General features: G+C 36.2%; 1 protein-coding gene across 1 annotated transcript in view; it reads left to right on the forward strand.

The window, feature by feature from the left end:
* SLC9C1 (solute carrier family 9 member C1) overlaps positions 1–19,222 on the forward strand; it is a 111,655-nt gene that overhangs the window by 43,860 nt on the left and 48,573 nt on the right. The window contains exons 11-15 of the mRNA XM_054577257.1: positions 5,820–5,901; positions 8,149–8,315; positions 8,966–9,091; positions 11,338–11,432; positions 17,290–17,409. Of these exons, the coding sequence (XP_054433232.1) occupies positions 5,820–5,901; positions 8,149–8,315; positions 8,966–9,091; positions 11,338–11,432; positions 17,290–17,409 (590 nt within the window). The remainder of the gene's footprint in view (positions 1–5,819; positions 5,902–8,148; positions 8,316–8,965; positions 9,092–11,337; positions 11,433–17,289; positions 17,410–19,222) is intronic.

The following is a 19,222-nucleotide window of genomic DNA, read 5'->3' on the forward strand; positions in this document are numbered from 1 at the left end:
TCTGATGTCTGACTCTTGTATAAGCCAATGTCAGGTGCTGTCCACACCTGGCTCTCAGCAGTCTTTTTGAAGCTACAGGTGATCCACAGTTTGTGGCTGATTGCTCCAGGCTTGGCTGCTCCAAGCGTAGGCCAAGCTGCCTGCAAAGCTGGCTTGTATCAGCACTGGGTCTTTGGGTGTGTCAACAAATGTCCCAAGTCACTGCAGAATCGCCTTCTGCCTGCTGGCCTGCTGTGAATCTCAGACTAGTTGCAGATCCACTTATTTCTGAGAGGGTTTCTGGTAGAAACAGGGTCTGTGATTCTTGGAACTCCCATGGGAAGTGTGTTTCACACTTCAGGGAAGATGGTGAGTGTGCTCCCTGTACCCATAGCCACGAGTCTGAGTCTATCTTGGATTACCCTGTGCTCAGCAGGGCAGGGTCCCAGTAGGTCTCCAGAGCCCAGATTTTAGATCTGCTGGATGCCAGGAGGGTGATTCTGTGGCTCTCCCATGAGGGGGAAGCACCAGTCTATTTCCCAGGAAAGTGTATGGATTGGCTGTGCCTTACAGCCAGTTTCTGGCAACCCCTGAATCTGTTTATTTGCTGTCTCTTCAGCGAGGGTTAAGATGGAGGATGGAAGAAAAAATAAGGAAAAAACAAACAAAACAAAACAGAGAAAAACTCAAAAAAAAGCCAAAAAAGGTGCAGGGTGGAGTGATTTATTCATTCAGATGGTATAGTGAGCAGATTTCCAGAGGGTGGGGGAGCCGTATCCAACAGGATATGGTAACTTAGTTTCCCCTGGGAGGGGCTAGTTCTTCTCAAGAAAGATGGCTGCTGTGGACCCCAGATATATCCTGGCCCTGAATATACCACAGCTGCTCCCCCAAGACTCTCCCCAGTGCCTCCTCTTCCAGACTTTCCTCGCATGACTCACTGTCCTCCTTTTGCTGGGACCCAAGGTGGGTAGCCACAATCATAAAACTTGTGCATTGTCCCTTTAAGGAAAAAAGAAAAAAATGTGGTTGGTTTGTCTCCAGTGGTGTTCATCTTCTTTCCCCAGCAGAGAAAACCCCCACAGCCTTTCCCCTCTGGATGCTACATGGTGGGCCCATCTTGGCCCTGGCTCTCTGTGCTTGGGAGCCTGGTCTGTGGTCCTGGCTTCTCTCCTCTCAAGGAGAATCTCCCACAGCTGCACCACCACCTCGGCCTGCTGCCCAGGTGTACAGGGCCTGCCCCTTTAAGATGTTCCTGCCCTTCCTACCCACCTAGTGGTTTTTATGGCCATTTTTGGTTAAAAGTCTCATTTCCATATATCTTTCAGTTTAACTGAGGTGATTTTTTCTCCCCTTTAATTTTATTTCCAGTCTGGTTCTAGGAGGTGGTATGTGATATATTCTCTTACTCCTCCATCATCTTGCCAGATACTACAGTAACTTTATTTATAATAACTGAAAACCAGAAATAACTCAGATATCCTTTAACAGGCATATATGCAAATACTTTGTTGCAACTATACCATAGAATACTACTCAACAATTAAAAGGAACTAACTATAGATAAAAGCAACAACCTTAATTAATCTCCAGAGAACTATGCTGAGTGAAAAAGCTACTCTCAAAAAAAAAAATCATACATATTATATGATTCCAATTATATGACATTTTTAAGTGACAAAATTATAGAATTGGCAAATAGATTAGTGGTTGCCAGTAGTAAAGAGGGGTGGGGGCAAGAGGGAAGTGAATTAGCCATAAAAGTTAACATGAGTAATTATTATGGTAATGGAAATGTTCTGTGTCTTGATTGGGTCAATATCAATTTCCTGGTTGTCATATTCTACCATAGCTTTGGAAAATGTTATCATTATGGGTAACTGGGTAACTATTACAGAGGATCTCTCTGTGTTATTTCTTAAAACTGTATGTGAGTCTACAATTATCTCAAAATGTTAAATTAAAAAAAAAAAGAGTAAGAGAGAGAGAAAGAAATAAAGAAACAGAGATAGGAAACCAATCACCAGTATCAGTAACAGAAAAAGGAACCATGACTGCAAATTATACAGTCATTGAAGGAATAGTAAATAGAAACTATTTGTAACTTTGTAAAAAAAATCAGCTCCTTATATGAAATGGTCAAATTTCTCAAAAAATACAACATACCTAAACTGACACAAGAGAATTTGAAAACCTGAATAGCCCTATATGTGTTAAAGAAATTAGATATATAAATCTAAATTTTCTCTCAAAGAAAATTAGGAGCCCAGATGGCTTCACTGGTAAATGCTACCAAACATTTAAAGAATAAAAAATACCAATTCTATACAAATTAGAAAAAGATGAAACACCTCCTTATTTTATGTGGCTTGCCCACTCTGATACCAAACACCATCAAAGATATTATCAAAAAAATTACTGATTATACATGATGCAAAAATTTTAAAAAATATGTTGCCAATAAATTTAAAAATATATAAAAAGAATAAAACATTATGATCAATTAGGTTATATCCGAAAATGCATCCAAAATACTAATTTAACATTCTAAAAAACCACAGCCAGAACCTTAAAAAAAAAACTGAACCTGTAGAAACAGAGAACATATCAGTGGTTGCTGAGGTTGGGGGTGAGGATTGGAAGAAATGAAGGTGGTCAAAAGTTACAAACTTCCAATTATCAGATAAATAAGTACTGGAGATGTAAAATACAACACAGTGACTATGGTTAACAATACTGTGCTATATATTTGAAAGTTGTTAAGAGATTATGTCTTAAAAGATCTCATCACAAGAAAGAAAAATTTAAAACTATGTGAGAGAATGGATGTTAACTAAATTTATTGTGGTGGTCATATTTTTTTTTCCAGAAATCTGGATGCAGATTAGCTGGGTGCCTCTGATCCTGTTTCTCTCATACACATTTTTTAAGATTTTGTTTTTTATTTGTCTTTAGAGAGACAGGAAGGAAGGGAGAAAAAGGGAGAGAGAAACATGAATGTGTGAGAGAAACTTCTCAATCAGTTGGCACTCACACATGCCCCAACCTGGGACCTGGTCTGCAATTCAGGTGTGTGCCCTGACAAGGAATCAAACCAGCGACCTTTTGCTCTGTGGGATGAAACTCAATCAACTGAGCCATGTTGGTCAGGGTTCTCATAAAATTTATTGAAGCATAAACTGGGGATATAACCACCAAAAAGCTCAGCTGAAGCTGGAACATCTGTTTCTAAGCTCAGCTTATGATTGTTGACAGGATTCACTTCCTTGAAGACAGGTGGCAATTTTTTGCTGGCTCTTGGCCAGAAGCCTCCCTCAGTCCCTTGTCACTTGAGTCTCTCCATTAGTCAGCTCACACTATGGTAGCAGACTTCTCTAAGAATGAACAAGCAAATGAGAAAGAACAAACACCCAAGACAAAAGCCACAGTCTTTTTATAAGCTAATTTGGAAATAATTTCCCATTACTTCGGACATATTTAATATTCAATAGAAACATTAGAAATGAGTCAATAAGTTCAGTGTACTTGCAAGAGGAGGTGATTACACATAAGACCTAAATATCAGGAAGTAAATATCTTTGGAAGCCATCTTAGAGGCTTCTTTCCACAATTTTTAGAAGTTTTGCACTGAAAACTACAAGACATGGTTGAGAGAAATCTTAGAAACCAAATAAATGGAGAGCTATACCATATTCATGGACTGGAAGATTTTAGATTTTTAGGATGTCACTACATTCAACACAATCTTATCCCAGCAGCTTTGTTTTAGAAACAAATAACAAAATCTAAACATGTATAAAAATAGAAAAGAATTAGAATAGCCATAGCAATTTTGGAAAAGAAAAACATAGTTTGAGGATTTGTATTATCTGACATAAGGACTTACTATAAGGATACAGTAATTAAGTTGGTGGGATATGGGCATAGAGATAAATAAATGGAATATAATAAAGACTCCAGAAAGGGCTCACATTTATACAGTCAGTTTATGTTTGACAAAGATGCCAGAACAGTTCAATGGGAGCAAGTATAGTCTTTTGGTCAAATGGTGCTGAACAACTGGATGTTCTTTCAGAAAAAATGAAAAGATAATATCTATATTTACCTTCTACCCTATGTAAAACTGGTTTGAGATGGATCATAGACTTGATATAAAATCAAAAGCTCTGATAGTTCTAGAAGAAAACATAAAGAAATACCTTTGTGACCTTGAAATAGATAGAGGGTTCTTAGAACATAAAAAAATAATAATTGGACATCATCAACATTAAAGATATTGGTCATCAAAAAATACTTTTATAGAAATGGACGGGTAAGTCACAAACTGTGATAAGATATCCATAATACATATGTGTAACAATGCATGTCTAACTAAAATATATTTTTCAAAATTTCTACAGTCTTATAATAAAAAAAAAATCTAATTTTTGAACTAGGAAAAAGAATTGAACAGATACTTCAAAAACAAAAATGTATACCACTAAGCACATTAAAAATGCTCAACAGCATTTACTCTAGGGAAATGCAAATTAAAACTACAATGAGAAAACTAATATTCAATTTATATGAAGGTTTTTAAATCAACAGTTCTTATTTATAAATATAGACATTAGAACAGTAGTTGCCTCTCATTGGGTGGGAATTGACTGGGAAAGGGAACTGGAGATATTTGAGGGTATTTGAGAATAATTTACATTATGATAAGATTGAGGGTTATATGGGTGTACACATTGTCAAAATTTATCAAATGGTACACAAGTACATTTTAATGTAAGTAGGTTATACCTTTGTTTTTCTAATTACCAACACTTGGACTGCACCCTTAAAGAATTAAATTGAAATATTCAGTGAGAACATCCTGAGCACCAATATTTTAAATTTTCCCAAGTGATTATGATGTGCAGCCCTTTAAAAAAAATTATTTATTTATTTATTTTTAGAGAGGGGAGGGGAAGGGAAGGAGAAAGAGAGGGAGAGAAACATCAATGTGTAGTTGCCTCTCATGCACCTCCTACTGTGGACCTGGCCCACAACCTAGGCATGTGCCCTGACTGGGAATTGAACTTGCGACCCCTTGATTCACAGACCAGTGCTCAATCCACTGAGCCACACCAGCCAGGGGTATAATGTGTAGCCTTGAGAGCCTTTGGTGTGGTTTTACATTCTGTCCCTAACTTCCAACTGTGGTCAAAGAACAGAGAACTGGCTAGGAGTTTAACTTAAATTCTGGAAATCAGATTACATAAATTAACCGAGGGGATAGTTTCAGATTGAAAAGCGTTGCACCACTTGTTTATGGAGACCAACTTGGAATATAAGAGACAGAAAACAAATGACACTAAAAGCATTCCTCCTTGATGACATTGAAGGGATGCCAGAGAGAAAAAGTATGAGGTGGAGCACTTCTGAATTGTTCTGTTTTCATGGGTGAGGAGAATTGTCTGATACAGATGTACTGGTAATGTTGAGCAAAGAACTTTGTGGCTATGTACTTCGGAGTGTGTATAGTGGATAAGAATTGATAAAGTAAAGGCATATTTCCAGGGCCCAAGAAATCCAGCAATTGGATTTCAAGACAAGTGTTAGTATTTTTTCCCCAGTGTCTGTACATGTTTACTTTTCAATCCATGTCCTGATTTTACATTTGGTTCCAAAAGCACAGATGAAATATGTGTGGGAAGACAGAGAATCCCCAGAGTACTTTCATCATGTCTGACATCTAGATTCTCCCCTACATGAGCATGTATTGGCACAGTAGAACTTAGCTTAATTTACATTTATAAACATAAAAGATATTACATGAAATTGTCATCAATGCTTTGTATTTTTTTCAATTCTAGGTATTATTTCATGGAATGTCAGTATCCTTAATTACCCTGATTGTCAATAGAGTTATTTTGCCAATGGTAGTTAGTAAACTAGGTAAGCCTACTAAATACTATTCTGAGTAAAGAGAGAAGTGTTGTAAATATGCTTAAAAATGGTAAAAATGAAGAAAAAAAGCTATATAAATACAAATCAACAATGCCTAATTGGAGAGGAAATTGGATCTCTATGTGAAGTTATATGAAAGGTTTAGGACAGTAAGCTTGTTTGTTTGTCTATTTGTTCATTTTTATTTTTCCCATTACTACTTCCCCCTCATACCCTCTTCCACCTCCCCTTTGCCCCCAATAAGCTTATTTATTTTAAAAGATTCCTTACATTTCCAGTTTAAGTAACATAGTACAATGAGTTTATTCAATTATTTGGCAAACTTTTATTAAAAGCCTCGTATATGCCAGGCACTATTTTAACTGATGGTGATGCATTATGAAGACAGACCAGATTTCTGAATTGACAGTGTTTACATTGAAGAAAACTAAACAGTCAGTAAAGAGGTCAAATAAGAGAATTTTACAGTCATGTGTGCATCAAAATAAACAACCCACCTATAAATAAAATAGAAAACACAAGAGGTGGTAGATTACTGAGGAAGCTATATGTGTAATTAGTATATGGTTAAGTTCTCAAAAGACCATTTTGGTTCTGTGGATAACTGATCAAGAGTGCAAGGATAAGGAGAGTGGAAGCAGAAATAGCAGTTTTAGAAGGATGGCTGCATAATGCAATCTGCCTGCTTAATCCTCTACTTTTCAACAATTGAGAAATTGAGATATAGAGAGTTAACAGTCATCACCTAAGGTCACACAACTAAGTAATGGTAGTTAAGAAGTACAAACATATTGCCTTGATGCTTTTAATCCATCATATTCTTAATTGCTTTGTTACCCTTTTAATTACATGCAGAATTTTCGCTCTAATGGGCATATTTTATCAATCTGAAATTTAATTTTTATGTAAATATTATACTACCCATTCTTTCTTCCTTCCTCATGTTTGCAACAAAATCTTTTCCCTTTTTTTTCTTTTAAATTCTGTGAGCCTTAGCATAGTAAGATGGGACAAACAGATAAAATTTTGCAGAGTATTAGATGTTCTACCTAGTAGCTAAATAAATTTAAATTTCTTTAACCCTCATTCAAGTATATGTTTATTGATTTTAGGTAAAGAAGTAGGGAGGGAGCAAAAAGGGGAAGAAAGAGAGAGCAGAGAGAGAGAAACATCAACATGAGAGAGACACATTGACAAGTTGCCTTCTGTACACACCCCAGCCAGAGATAGAACCTGCAACCCAGTCACATGCCCTCACTGGGGTTTGAACCTTCCACCTTTTGGTGTACAGACAACACTCCAACAGAGCCACCAGGCCAGGACAAACCTAAAATTCTTAGTATGGAGCATCTGTTTACTTGCACTGAGAGCAGTGAACATTTGCTCATGAAACATTACTGCTTTCCAAGCAATCTTCTGTGGCTCAGAAAAAAGGATTTGTGTCTTGATAGTAAGAGTTTTTCAAACCCTAATGAAGTCTGGATATAGTAAATGTGTGTGTGTGTGTGTGTGTGTGTGTGTATCTCACGCATACTTATCATATATATGATCTTACATATTGGTAGAATATGTATGTACATATATTCTGCATGTTTGTATGTATATACATTATATATATGTATTATATATGTATTTGTATCTACACCTATACTTATATGGCATGTATGTATATAGAAGATGCATATGCAGTTCAAAGGCCTGAGAACCAGGAAAGACAATGGTGTAAGTTCTAGTCCAAATCTGAAGACAGGGGAGAATTGATGCCCCACCTTCAAGACCATCAGTCAGGGAGAATGAATTTTATTTTACTTAGCCTTTTGTACTGTTCAGGCCTCCAACAAATTGAATGAGGCCTGCCCACATTGATAAAGGCAATCTGCTTTACTCAGTCTACCAATTTAATCCTCTGTCTCATCTATCAAACTGAGAAAAGGGACTCGCCTCAAAAGGTGGTCGAGATGATCAAAAGCCTTAATATAGGCAAAGTGCTGAGATGCGCTTCTCTGCACATGGTAAGTACTCAGTGAATATCAGCTTTTATCACTGTGGACCTCAGCTATTGAGGAGTATGAAAGAAAATTTTGAAATTGTTAGTGTTCCTATTATTAAACAATTTATGTTACTTGAGTCTTTAACTTAAAAAAATACATATAATAAGAACAAAAGAGAGCTTTATAATTCAGATTAACTTGGTGATGCTCCCACTATTTGTAAAATGTGCTCTCTGTATCAAAGGTCTTCGTGATGTCACATCAACAAAATATAAATCACTTTATTATACATTTCAACACTTCCAAGAGACGACTAAATCTGCAGCCTCTGCACTGAAATTTGACAAAGATCTTGCTAATGCAGATTGGAGCATGGTTGAGAAAGCAATTATATTTCAAAACCCATATGCAGTAAGCAAGTAATATCTTTAATTTATCTCTTCAAAGTAGGTATGATTGCCCTTAAATACATATAAATTTGATAAATATTAATTTATAAATTTTAATACTTATAATTGACAGAGACGTTGCATTAGTAACTGCTTATTCACCATAATAGTGAGGAGGGCATCTTAGGGAATTTTGTGATCACTCAGGGGCAAAGTAGACGTGACAATGTTTTGGAATAGACACGAAATATATGCTGTAAATTCAGAAGAAGGAGCAGTGTTTCCCATTCCCCAGACTTTCTCATTCCCCAGGTTTGTGCAGGGATCTAAGGATGTGACTTTCTAAACATTCTCAGGGGATGATGATGTTAACATACTTTCAGAACCACTTGTTTAAAGTGTGATTATAAATGTAGCATTTTTTTCTAAGCTGTTAACAATGCCAAGTAAAGATAAAGATATGCTATAACTCTTTCCCCCCAAACGGGCAATCATTTTATGTTCTAGATAGCTGTGCAAGAAGTAACAAGGGAACTCATCTGATTTTCTGTATCTAGCTAATTTTTATAATTTTTCAAACCAAACTGATATATGAATTGTTTGAGGTTTATGCTAATCAACATGTTAATATTCATGTATTAATTTTTTGGTTTCGATTTGTGTTTTTCTTAGCTGAGCCAAGAAGAAACAACAGAACATCAAAAGGTGAACTGTCCAAACTGTAACAAGGAAATAGATGAAACCCTTAACACTGAAGCAATGGAGCTGGCCAACAGGCGTCTCTTGTCAGCACAAATAGTTAGTATCTTACTATCCTGATTTTCGACCTAAAATTATACGGAAAACTTTCCCCCTTTCTTGAAGGTATCTTGATTATGTTAACCTGCATAGCTTAATAGATTGTTTACGAATGCAAAGAGAAGTTTGCCATTGTCTTAGGGATCTGCTTGACTACAAATAAATAAATAAATAATCCACTTAAATTAGCTTAAATAATAAGTATTTTATTATGAGGAACTAGGAATTTCACAGGTCCCAATGGCAGGAAATACGGCTGAGCTCCCCCTTCAGATGCACTGTGCAGTCAGTCTAATCACACTGCCTATCTCTGGGTCCAAGCCAGTTTTTCATTGAAAGATACCGCCAAGTTTATAGTAACTGCAAGTATAAAGTGGTATGTTTTCATATAATATCTTGGTAAAAATTAGAGAAATTCTGTAACACATCAGCATACAGGACAGTGTGAGAAACTGCTAATAGCCTACTTACTGTCTTCTATCCAGGCCAGAATATTAACTAGTTGGCATGACCTATCCTCTTAAAATATTTATGTTTGGTCTTTCTCATTGTATATGGAACTTTCATGGATTCCTCAGCTATTGCAGCCATATAGGATTCCAAGCATTCTACGAGCTCAGTCTAACTTGGAAAATAAAACATCCTTCTTCTTCCTAGACATATTTTCATGTTTATCTTGGTCTGCTGATTTGGTTCCTGAAATCTCAATTCCAATGTTCACTACTCTTAACCATAATATTTATTAGTCTATTTCAGTTTTTAAAGCTTTGGAAATGTCTATTTAATCTCAGTTATCTCTTGTTAACTGGGGCAATATCTTCTCTACCAAGACAAGACATGGTATAGGAGAAGCAGTATACCAAATGGGGAAGCAAGTGACAGGTTTATATTCAGAAAAAACTGAATTGCTACTGTGATCTTGGGAAAACTACTCAACTCCCGGAGCCTCAGCTTTCTCATTTATAAAGTTTAAAATATCTTCCTTGCAAACTTGTTGCAAGAATGAAAAAGCTTTATATAAAACATGCATAGATCAGTTAATTCAATAATACACTAGAGCCCTGGTGGGGTGGCTCAGTTGATTGGAGCACTGTCCCACACACCAAAGGATGCAGTTTCAATTCCTGGTCAGGGCACGTCCGTAGGTTGCAAGGTTGAACCTCAGCTGGGATGTGTCCAGGAGGCAACTGAACAATGTTTCTCTCTTACATCAATGTTTCTTTCTCTCCCCTTTCCCCTCTCTTTAAAATCAATAAACATATCCTTAGTTGAAGATTTTTAAAAATTTTCTAAAAATAATATAGTAGAGAGTTCAATAAATAACAGTTATTTGCGGGAATTAACCATTCTCCAAATTCTTCTTATCTTTTGGTGTGAATGGTGATTTAAGAGCCAACATTTTTCTAGAAACTAACTGCTTTACCATTTGTGTTGTTTTCATAGCTTCCATATTATTTTCAGCTTTTTATTTGTCCATAAACTACAGTACTTATCTTTGAGAATATGGAATATATTCAAATCCCACATAATTTTATAAGTATTTTAATTAAGTTTGAGAAGAAAAATGTTACACTATTGAATTCCCTCACCTAGAAATTCAGTCCTATCTCTTTCTCATCTCTACCTACCAGGATCAAAACTATATTTTAATATCCATAAGTGATTATGCAGATAGAGGGTCTTCAATGGAACCCAGGAATCTTTAGTTATAAAATACATATTCCGATTTTGGAAGTTGGCCTTTACAGTGGTTTTCAACAGTGTTCAGCACACTGAGGCTAGAGGTAGTGTTACACAGTGGTTTCCCCAGCATGAACCTAAAGCAGAGTGGGCTCTCAAAATGCTGGCTGAATAAATGGATAACTGTATTCTACACAACAGTAGCAATTCAGTTAATGCTATTTACTGTAGAATTTCTCAAAGATTTTAATAATTTAATATCGATTATGAACTTTTAAGATAAGAATACAGCTTTCAATGGTTCCCATACTTATGTGGCCATAGAATTGCACTTATTTTGGAAAATGTAATTAGTATCTGACAGGGTCCTAGTTTCCTACAGAAACTAGGCTTATCTTACACACTGATCTCATGGTCTGGACTCCATAGAGAGATTCTTTTTGTAAAGATACTTGATTATTTGGGGATTTTGACTTCTTACTCACAGATTGCTTCTCTATTAAAGGAAATAATAAGTTGCCATTGTAATTCATGCTGTGCAATGATTTGACATAACATTCTTTTAGGCAAGCTACCACAGACAATACAGGAATGAGACCCTGTCCCAGAGTGCAGTCCAGATGCTGGTAGGTGCAGCAGGAAGCTTTGGAGAGAAGGGAGAGTAAGTACAATTGTCGAGAGAAAATTTCTATCCTCTTAAACCACTACATTTAGGAAATAGTTCAAGTTACTTTTCTTGCTTTTGTCTGGTAATTTGGAATCATCCAGTATCATGGGTCCAAGCCACTGTCTGCTCTATACACCACAGTCAGGCCAAATCACCTACGCTTAGTTTTCCTAACTTGCTTTCCTCATTTAGACCTCTGTGCATATGAACAAGCTGCTCTTTCTGACTGAGGTGCTCTGTCCTTTCTCCTTTTGTCCCCAAATCTAAGCTGTGGTAAACAGTTTACCTCACTAATTCAAATGCCTCACTAAGTCAAAGACCTCACTAAGTCAAAGACTTCCTGGATCCTTCCACACATGTCTTCCCACAACACATCCTCTCTGAATATTCAGCATGCACTTGTAATGATTTTTTCTATTAAGTCTCCATGGTAGGCAGTGAATTCCTCAAAGTCAGAGTTTTAGGGATTACCCTCAGATTATCCCCTGTGGAAGGATGAAGACGATAAAGCCTGGACATTCCTTACGGTTCTGGTCCATACTCCTGGTACTAAGGATACCAAAGTTCCCTGCTCAAATGATTACAATTTTATCTGCGGGTTCTTCTTGGACCTTTTCCTGTGGACCATCATTTCACAGGAAAACTGGGCCTCTAATGTACATGTTCAAAACCTAAGAGACGTGTCAATCTAGTGTCCACTTACATGCACTGGCTTGTGCTACAGTGAGAGATAGGCCACGTGTGGGACAAGAACCAGCCAGACACTAAAGCATGTTCTCATTAAAGTTCAAGTACAGATTTTCAAAGAGTCTATGAATTTTAATTTCCAGCCTAGCTATGCAAATCATTATGACATTATATTTGTCAAAATAGGAAGATAAAATATCTTACTTGACATTGTGGTTTCTTGGTGAATAATTTTTAAATATTTCATATATAATACTAGAGTCTCCATTTGCCCTCTTGCTTTAAGCTCTTCAAATGCTTAGGGAACCTGGGTGACAATACAATGTGTACTTTTCAAAGAATGAGTAAGTGACTTGCTGAAAAGCATTATAATTGCATTAAGGAGTAGTTAATGTAAAAAAGAAAAAAGTGCAAAGCAGTTCAACCCACTGCCTTGATTTTTCCTCTTTAAATTTCCAAGAAGGCGGAAGCAGCATATGTCTATGAATAAATGAACAGAGAGAGGAGGTCAATAGTGAAAAAAGGTTAAAGGGTTAAAAGGACTCACAACAGTCAGTGGAGGCAGATTTTGGAGTATACTACATTTTTATTCATACATGTAGGAGATAAATATTGAATACTAATATGCACAAAGGTACATGGTAGGCACTGTTGGGAATATCAAGATTAGTGAAATGGTGTTCCAATCCCCAGAACACTTTCTATTAATTACACTTCTATTGAGTACTTGCCTCTTTGCTGGGCTGCCTTGGAGTTTCTTTTGCCAATTGCTAAGGATTCCTGTCAGTAGCCCCATGCATTGGGGTGTCCTGTGGCAAGAAAAAAACATCTAAGAAAAGAATGTCATGTTTAAAAAGGAGTACGAGGACCTGGGCTAAGTGCCTCTGTGATTACCTAAGAAATAATACATTGAATATAGAACTTTTATTTATTTAGTCCTGTGTCAGATACACTCTTAAACATTTTACACATATTACCAGTTTTATGTCTAAAAATCCTATCAGGTAAGTGCTATTATTATCTTCATTTTGCAGATGAGGAAAGTGAGGCACAGAGAGATTAAATAATTTATCCAAGGTCATTTGTTTAATAAATTATAGAGCTTAGATTTGAAGCTAAACTTCCTTATTATCCAGTTAAAAAGATCATACTTTTTTCCTAATACAGTTCTGAACAGTGAACATGTTGATACAAAATAGGAATTCAGAAGCCTGCATTACTTAGTAATTTGGGCTGTAAAATATCACATACTTATTGATATCACAGAGCTTCAGGATTCATGGGAACTTCTGAAATGTTCTTAGATATCTTAGATACTAATTCCTTCATGAAAGTTTCCTGATTGCCCAAGACTGTATTCAGAGATCCAAGATGGCAGAGAAGTGAAAGCTACACTAATCTCCTCCCAGGGCCAATCTGGAATTCCAACTAAATTGTAGAGAAATCATCCTGAATAACTAATTGAACACTAGCTGGAGAGAAGCCTGATAACCAATGTCAGACCAAAGAAACCACTTCACCACAATGAGACTGTTAGGGAGTGAGGAGGAGGCACAAGAGGACTTGCTGAGCTCCTGTGGGCAGCAGCTGAAATTCTGGAGGGATATTTCAGCATCCAGGGGGTTTCTCCTGAGAAGTGTGAGGTCTAAACCCCAACCTGGGCTCTCTAACCTACAGCACCAGAGCCAGAAAAGAACCCAGATGATATCTAGCTATGAAAAGCAGCAGGATTCCTGTCTGTCAGGGAAAGAAGGCTGGAGATGCAGAGAGCCTCTTAAAGAGTCAACACATAAAGTTTCATTTATAGCCACTTACCCTGGGCTCCAGTAGAGGGAGGAGAGAGTGGACTAGAGATGCTTGAGAAGAGTCTGGGGTTAGTGACAGTGGGGTGAGAACTGAAGGAACAGCCATCAAGATACCTTTGCTAAGTCATTCCCCACACTGCAGGAGCCATCTTGCTCAGGCAGAGCACTCCCCTCCAAGTGGCATCAGCCTGAGGGGAAGCAATAGCCTTGCCCACAGGAATTATTCTGCCCCACCCTCTGGACCTTAAGCCAGACTGCTGATTACAGCTAGATTAGTTTAACAACCAATTTGTTTAACAAATGAAGTGGAAAATACAAAGAAGCAGCCAAAATGGGAAGACAAAGAAACAGACCCCAAATGAAAGAACAAGAGAATTCGCGAGAAGAAGTAGATGAAATGGAGGCAAGTGATTTCTCAGATAGTTTAGAGTAATGATTATAAGGCTACTCAGCAACATGAAAAATCTCAGACATTGCTCATAGCAATTTTGTATCAGATGTATCTCCCAGGCAAGGGAAGCAAGAAGAAAAATAAACAAATGGGACTACATCAAACTAAAAAGTTTTTGCACAGCAAGGGAAAACATCAACAAAATAAAAAGACATCCCACAGAATAGGAGAACATATTCGTCGAAAAATCTGATAAGGGGTTAATATCCAAAATTTATAAAGTACTTACAAAATTCAACACCAAAACAAACAAAAGCAAGCAACCCAATTAAAAAATGAGCAAAGGACATGAACAGACACTTCTCCAAAGAGGACATACAGATGTCCAATAGACATAAAAAAAGATGCTCAACATCACTAATCATCAGAGAAATGCAAATTAAAACCACAGTGAGATACCATCTCATACCTGTCAGAATGGCTATCATCAATAAATCAACAAACAAGTGCTATTGAGGATGTGGAAAAAGGACAACCCTTTTGCACTGTTGGTGGAAATGCAGATTGGGACAGCCACTGTGGAGAGCAGTATGGAGATACCTCACAGAATTAAAAATGGATTTGCTTTTTGACTTAGCAATCCCACCTCTAGAAATATGTCCAAAGGAACCCTATTACTAATACTAATTTGAAAGAACAGAAGCACCCCTGTGTTCATTGCAGTTATTCACAATCACCAAGATATGGAAGTAGCCCACGTGTCCATCAATAGATGAGCAGATAAAACAACTATGAACTATGGGACATTTACACACTGGAATACTACTCGGCCTTAAAAAAGAATAAAATTTTACCCTTTGCTTATGGATGGAGCTGGGGAACATTTTGCTATGCAAAATAAACCAGTTAGAGAAAAACAAGTACCATATGATTTCACTCATGTGGAATCTAATAAACAAAATGAACTAACAAGAAAAATGGGAACAGACTCACAGATAGAGAGCAGTATGACAGCTAGTGGAGGAGGGAAGTTGGTGGGGAGAGGGACTGAGCAAAAAGGAAAAGAGCCTCATGGACATGGACAACAGTGTGGTGATTGCTGCGCAGAGAGGGATGTAATGGGACTAAATGGTTATGGAAAAAATACAATAAAAATGAAATGTTTTATTAATCTTTGTTTTTTTTATTTTTATTTATTTAAAAAAATGTTTATTGTTCAAATACGTTTGTCTCCATTTTCCTACCACCACTTTCCCCTGCCCCACTCAATCTCACCTCCCTCTCTCAATCCTTCCCCACTTTGCCTTTGTCCATGGGTCCTTTATATATGTTCTTTGATGTGACCCTTGCCCTTCCTTTCCCCGTAACCCCCCTCCCTCTTTCCCTCTCGTTCCTGTCAGTTTCTTTTTTCTTTCAATGTTGCTGTTTATATTTCCCTTGCTTGTTTGTTTTGTTGATTAGGTTCCACTTCTAGGTGAGATTATATGGTATGTCTTTCATCCCCTGGCTTATTTTGCTTAGCATAATGCTCTCCAGTTCCATCCATGCTGTTGTGAAAGGTAGTAGCTCTTTCTTTCTGCTATGTAGTATGCCATTGTATAAATGTACCAGTTTTTTGATCCACTCATTTACTGATGGGCACTTAGGTTGCTTCCAGCACTTGGTTATTGTAAATTGTGCTTCTGTGAACATTGGGGTGCATAGATACTTTTGAATTGGTGTTTTGGGGTTCTTACTGTATAATCCCAGCAGTGGCATCACTGGATCAAAAGGCTGTATTAAATGTTCCCCCTTTTGTGGGTTCAGTATGTCTTCTTATTTACTATCTCCACAACATTTATTACACTTTACTGCAATTGTTATTTGCATATTTCACCCAACTAGTGTGCTAAGTCCTTGAGGGCAGAAACCATATTTGTTTATTCTTTATCCCAAGCACTTAGCAATCAATATTTCAAAAATTAGGAATGGATCAAGTCATATACACATTAATGATTTTCCATTAAATTACCATGATATTATACTGAATCCCAGAGAACTGAATGATTTTATTTTTTTTCAATTACATCAGTTTCTCTGTAGCAAAGGAATTGCCTAAGTTTCAGAGTGAGAACATTGTAATCAATAGAAAGGACAAGGTCCACCTTTGAACTGAAGTCACCAATGACCTCCATTAAGCTACTTTTTAACATAGGACCTCAGACCCAAGGATAGAACTCTATCCTCTTTCTGATGAAGACAATAAAAATATCTGGTCAGCAGCAGGTAAGTTCCTTAAAAAATCCAAGGGAATTGCCTAAGCAAGACCAAATCATAGCACATAGATGTAGGCTGCCTCAGTGGAAAAGTCAGCAGAAAACTACATACAGCTTGGGACAAGTGCCACCAAAATGTCTCTTGGGGTTTTATTATCACTGACTTCTCCAAGAAGCCATTTTAACTCTTAATCTACCACTTGCATTTACCCCATAAATTCCCAACTACTTGCCTAAAAGGCAAAAGAAAAAAGATGAGAGAGTATGTGAGATGGGCTGGATGTTTCATACATACTTTCTCATTTAATTATTCCAGGCTGGCTTAGGCATTTTTACCTCCATTTCACAGAGCAAACAAGTTAGTGAGGTAATTTGTTCATTGTCACACCAAATAATGGGGCTCTAACATGAAAACCCATATGTATTTAAATCATGATATGCTTTTTATCCCTGAACCTTGACCTGTCTTACTGCCTTAAACCATGTGTCTCCAGTTTTTCATACTCTCTGTTTAATGAGTGAACTTCACGGTATGACTTCATAATTATATATCTATTGTATTTACAACTTTGTGACTTGAACCTATGCCCATTAAAATGTTTTATTTCCAGTCATCACTGGGCAAAATAGTCTTTTTGCTTTCTGATCATACTGCATTAAACTTCTCCCCAAATTTTAAAAGCACATTTAAAGAATTATTTCTTCTTTTTTAGATATATGAGTCCTGAGACAATAAAGAATTATTCTGAAAGCAAAAAAATTCTTAGCTTTGTTAGAAAAATATTGATCAACTGGGTCTACAATACTACAAAGGAAAAAGGGGTCTTACCAAGGTAAGTGCTTCTGAACCTTACTAGAAATGCTACTATGTTCATTTGAAATTCCTTTTTTTATCTTTTAACATTTATATGCTGAGTACATTCCAAAATATTACTTATATATTGTACATATAAAAATTTACTTTAAATAAAAAGAGATAACATAATGTTTTTATTTTTGAATAAATTTTACATAAGATGAACTATTAACCATTTTTGTGGACTATTTAGTGTTATTTAGTAAGTATACAATGTTAACCATTACCTATAACAAATTTCACATTTTCATCACCCCAGTACCCATTAAGCAGTCATTTCCATTTCCCCTTTTTCCTGGCACCTAGGTAGCATTAGTCTTCTTTCTGCCTCTATGAGTTTACCTATTCTGAATGTTTCATATAAATAGAATTATACAATATGTAGCCTTTTGTTTCTGGCATTTTTCACTCACCATAATGTTTTCATCCATATTATAACATGTAAAAATACTTTATTTATTCTTACCCTGAATGATGGGCCACTGTATGAATATACCCGTTTTGTTTACCCATTCCTCAATTGATAGACATTTGGGTTATTTTCACCTTTTGGCTGTTGTGGACAGTGCTGCTATGAATATTTGTGTACAAATTTTTTTGAATAACTGCTTTCCATCTTTGGGTTATATAGCTAGAAGGAGATTTGCTGAATCATGTGATTGTTTTATGTTTAGTTTCTTGAGCAGCCACCAAATTGTTTGTCACAACTTCTAGATAATTTTGAAATCAGCATGTATAAGTCCATCAACTTTTCCTTTTCCTTTGCAAGGTTGGTATAGCTTTCTGGGGTTTGCTTACAATTGTATAATTTTTGAATTAGTTTTTCTATATCTGGAAAAATTTCCATTGAGATTTTCATAGGGATTGCATGGAATCTGTTCTTACCACTGGGTAGTATTGTCATCTTAACAACATTAAGTTTTCCAATTTGTGAACATGGAATGTCTTTTCATTTATTAAGATCTTCTTTAATTTCTTTCAGGAATATCTTACCATTTTTAGTGTATAAGTTCTCAGTTAATTTAAGCCTAAGTGTTTTTTTTTCTTTTTGATGCTATTGTAAATTAATTTTTTTCTTGATTGTATTTTTGAGTTGTTCATTCCTATTACACAACCCAAAAATCAGAAATACAACTGATTTTTATATATTTATCCTATATCCTGAAGTTTTGCTGAATTCCTTTATTAGTGTTCAGTTTTGGGGAGTTCTCTAGGATTTTCTGTATATAGATCATGTCACCTATGAATAGAGATAATTTTACTCCTTTCTTTCCGGTTTGGGTGACTTTTATTTTCTTATCTTCAATTCAAGAGGAAGAATATAGACTCTTCTTCTCAATAGTAGTATCAAAGATTATCTATCTTTAATCCACTACGCTCAATAAATACCACAAGGACAATTTTATATTGCAGTTATTTTAAAGTCTTTAATACTAAATTAAGCTACAACTTTCTGAATAATTGTTTCTGTTAATGTAACTTAAAGAAAGGAAAATGTGGAAAACTAGAATTGATAGTCAATATATCCTTTAAACTATCTCCAAAAGGCCTCTCACTTCAAAGTGGGTAATACAGATTCTGGAGTTTCTTGCTTGATTTAGAATTCCCATCTCCATCACTTATTAGCTGAATGAGTTTCTCAGGTCTGTTTCCTCATTTGAAAAATCAATATAATATCTAATATTCTGGAGGCTAACTGATTTATTTAAAGCATCTGGGAAAGTAACTGACATATAGTAGATACTAAAATATGCTAATTTGGTTCTCCTTTATCTACTTTATGGGATTGT

Source organism: Pteronotus mesoamericanus, unplaced genomic scaffold, assembly GCF_021234165.1.
Source record: "Pteronotus mesoamericanus isolate MK-2021 breed Mesoamerican mustached bat unplaced genomic scaffold, CSHL_Meso_final contig_42, whole genome shotgun sequence".
In the NCBI taxonomy this organism is placed as follows: domain Eukaryota; kingdom Metazoa; phylum Chordata; class Mammalia; order Chiroptera; family Mormoopidae; genus Pteronotus; species Pteronotus mesoamericanus.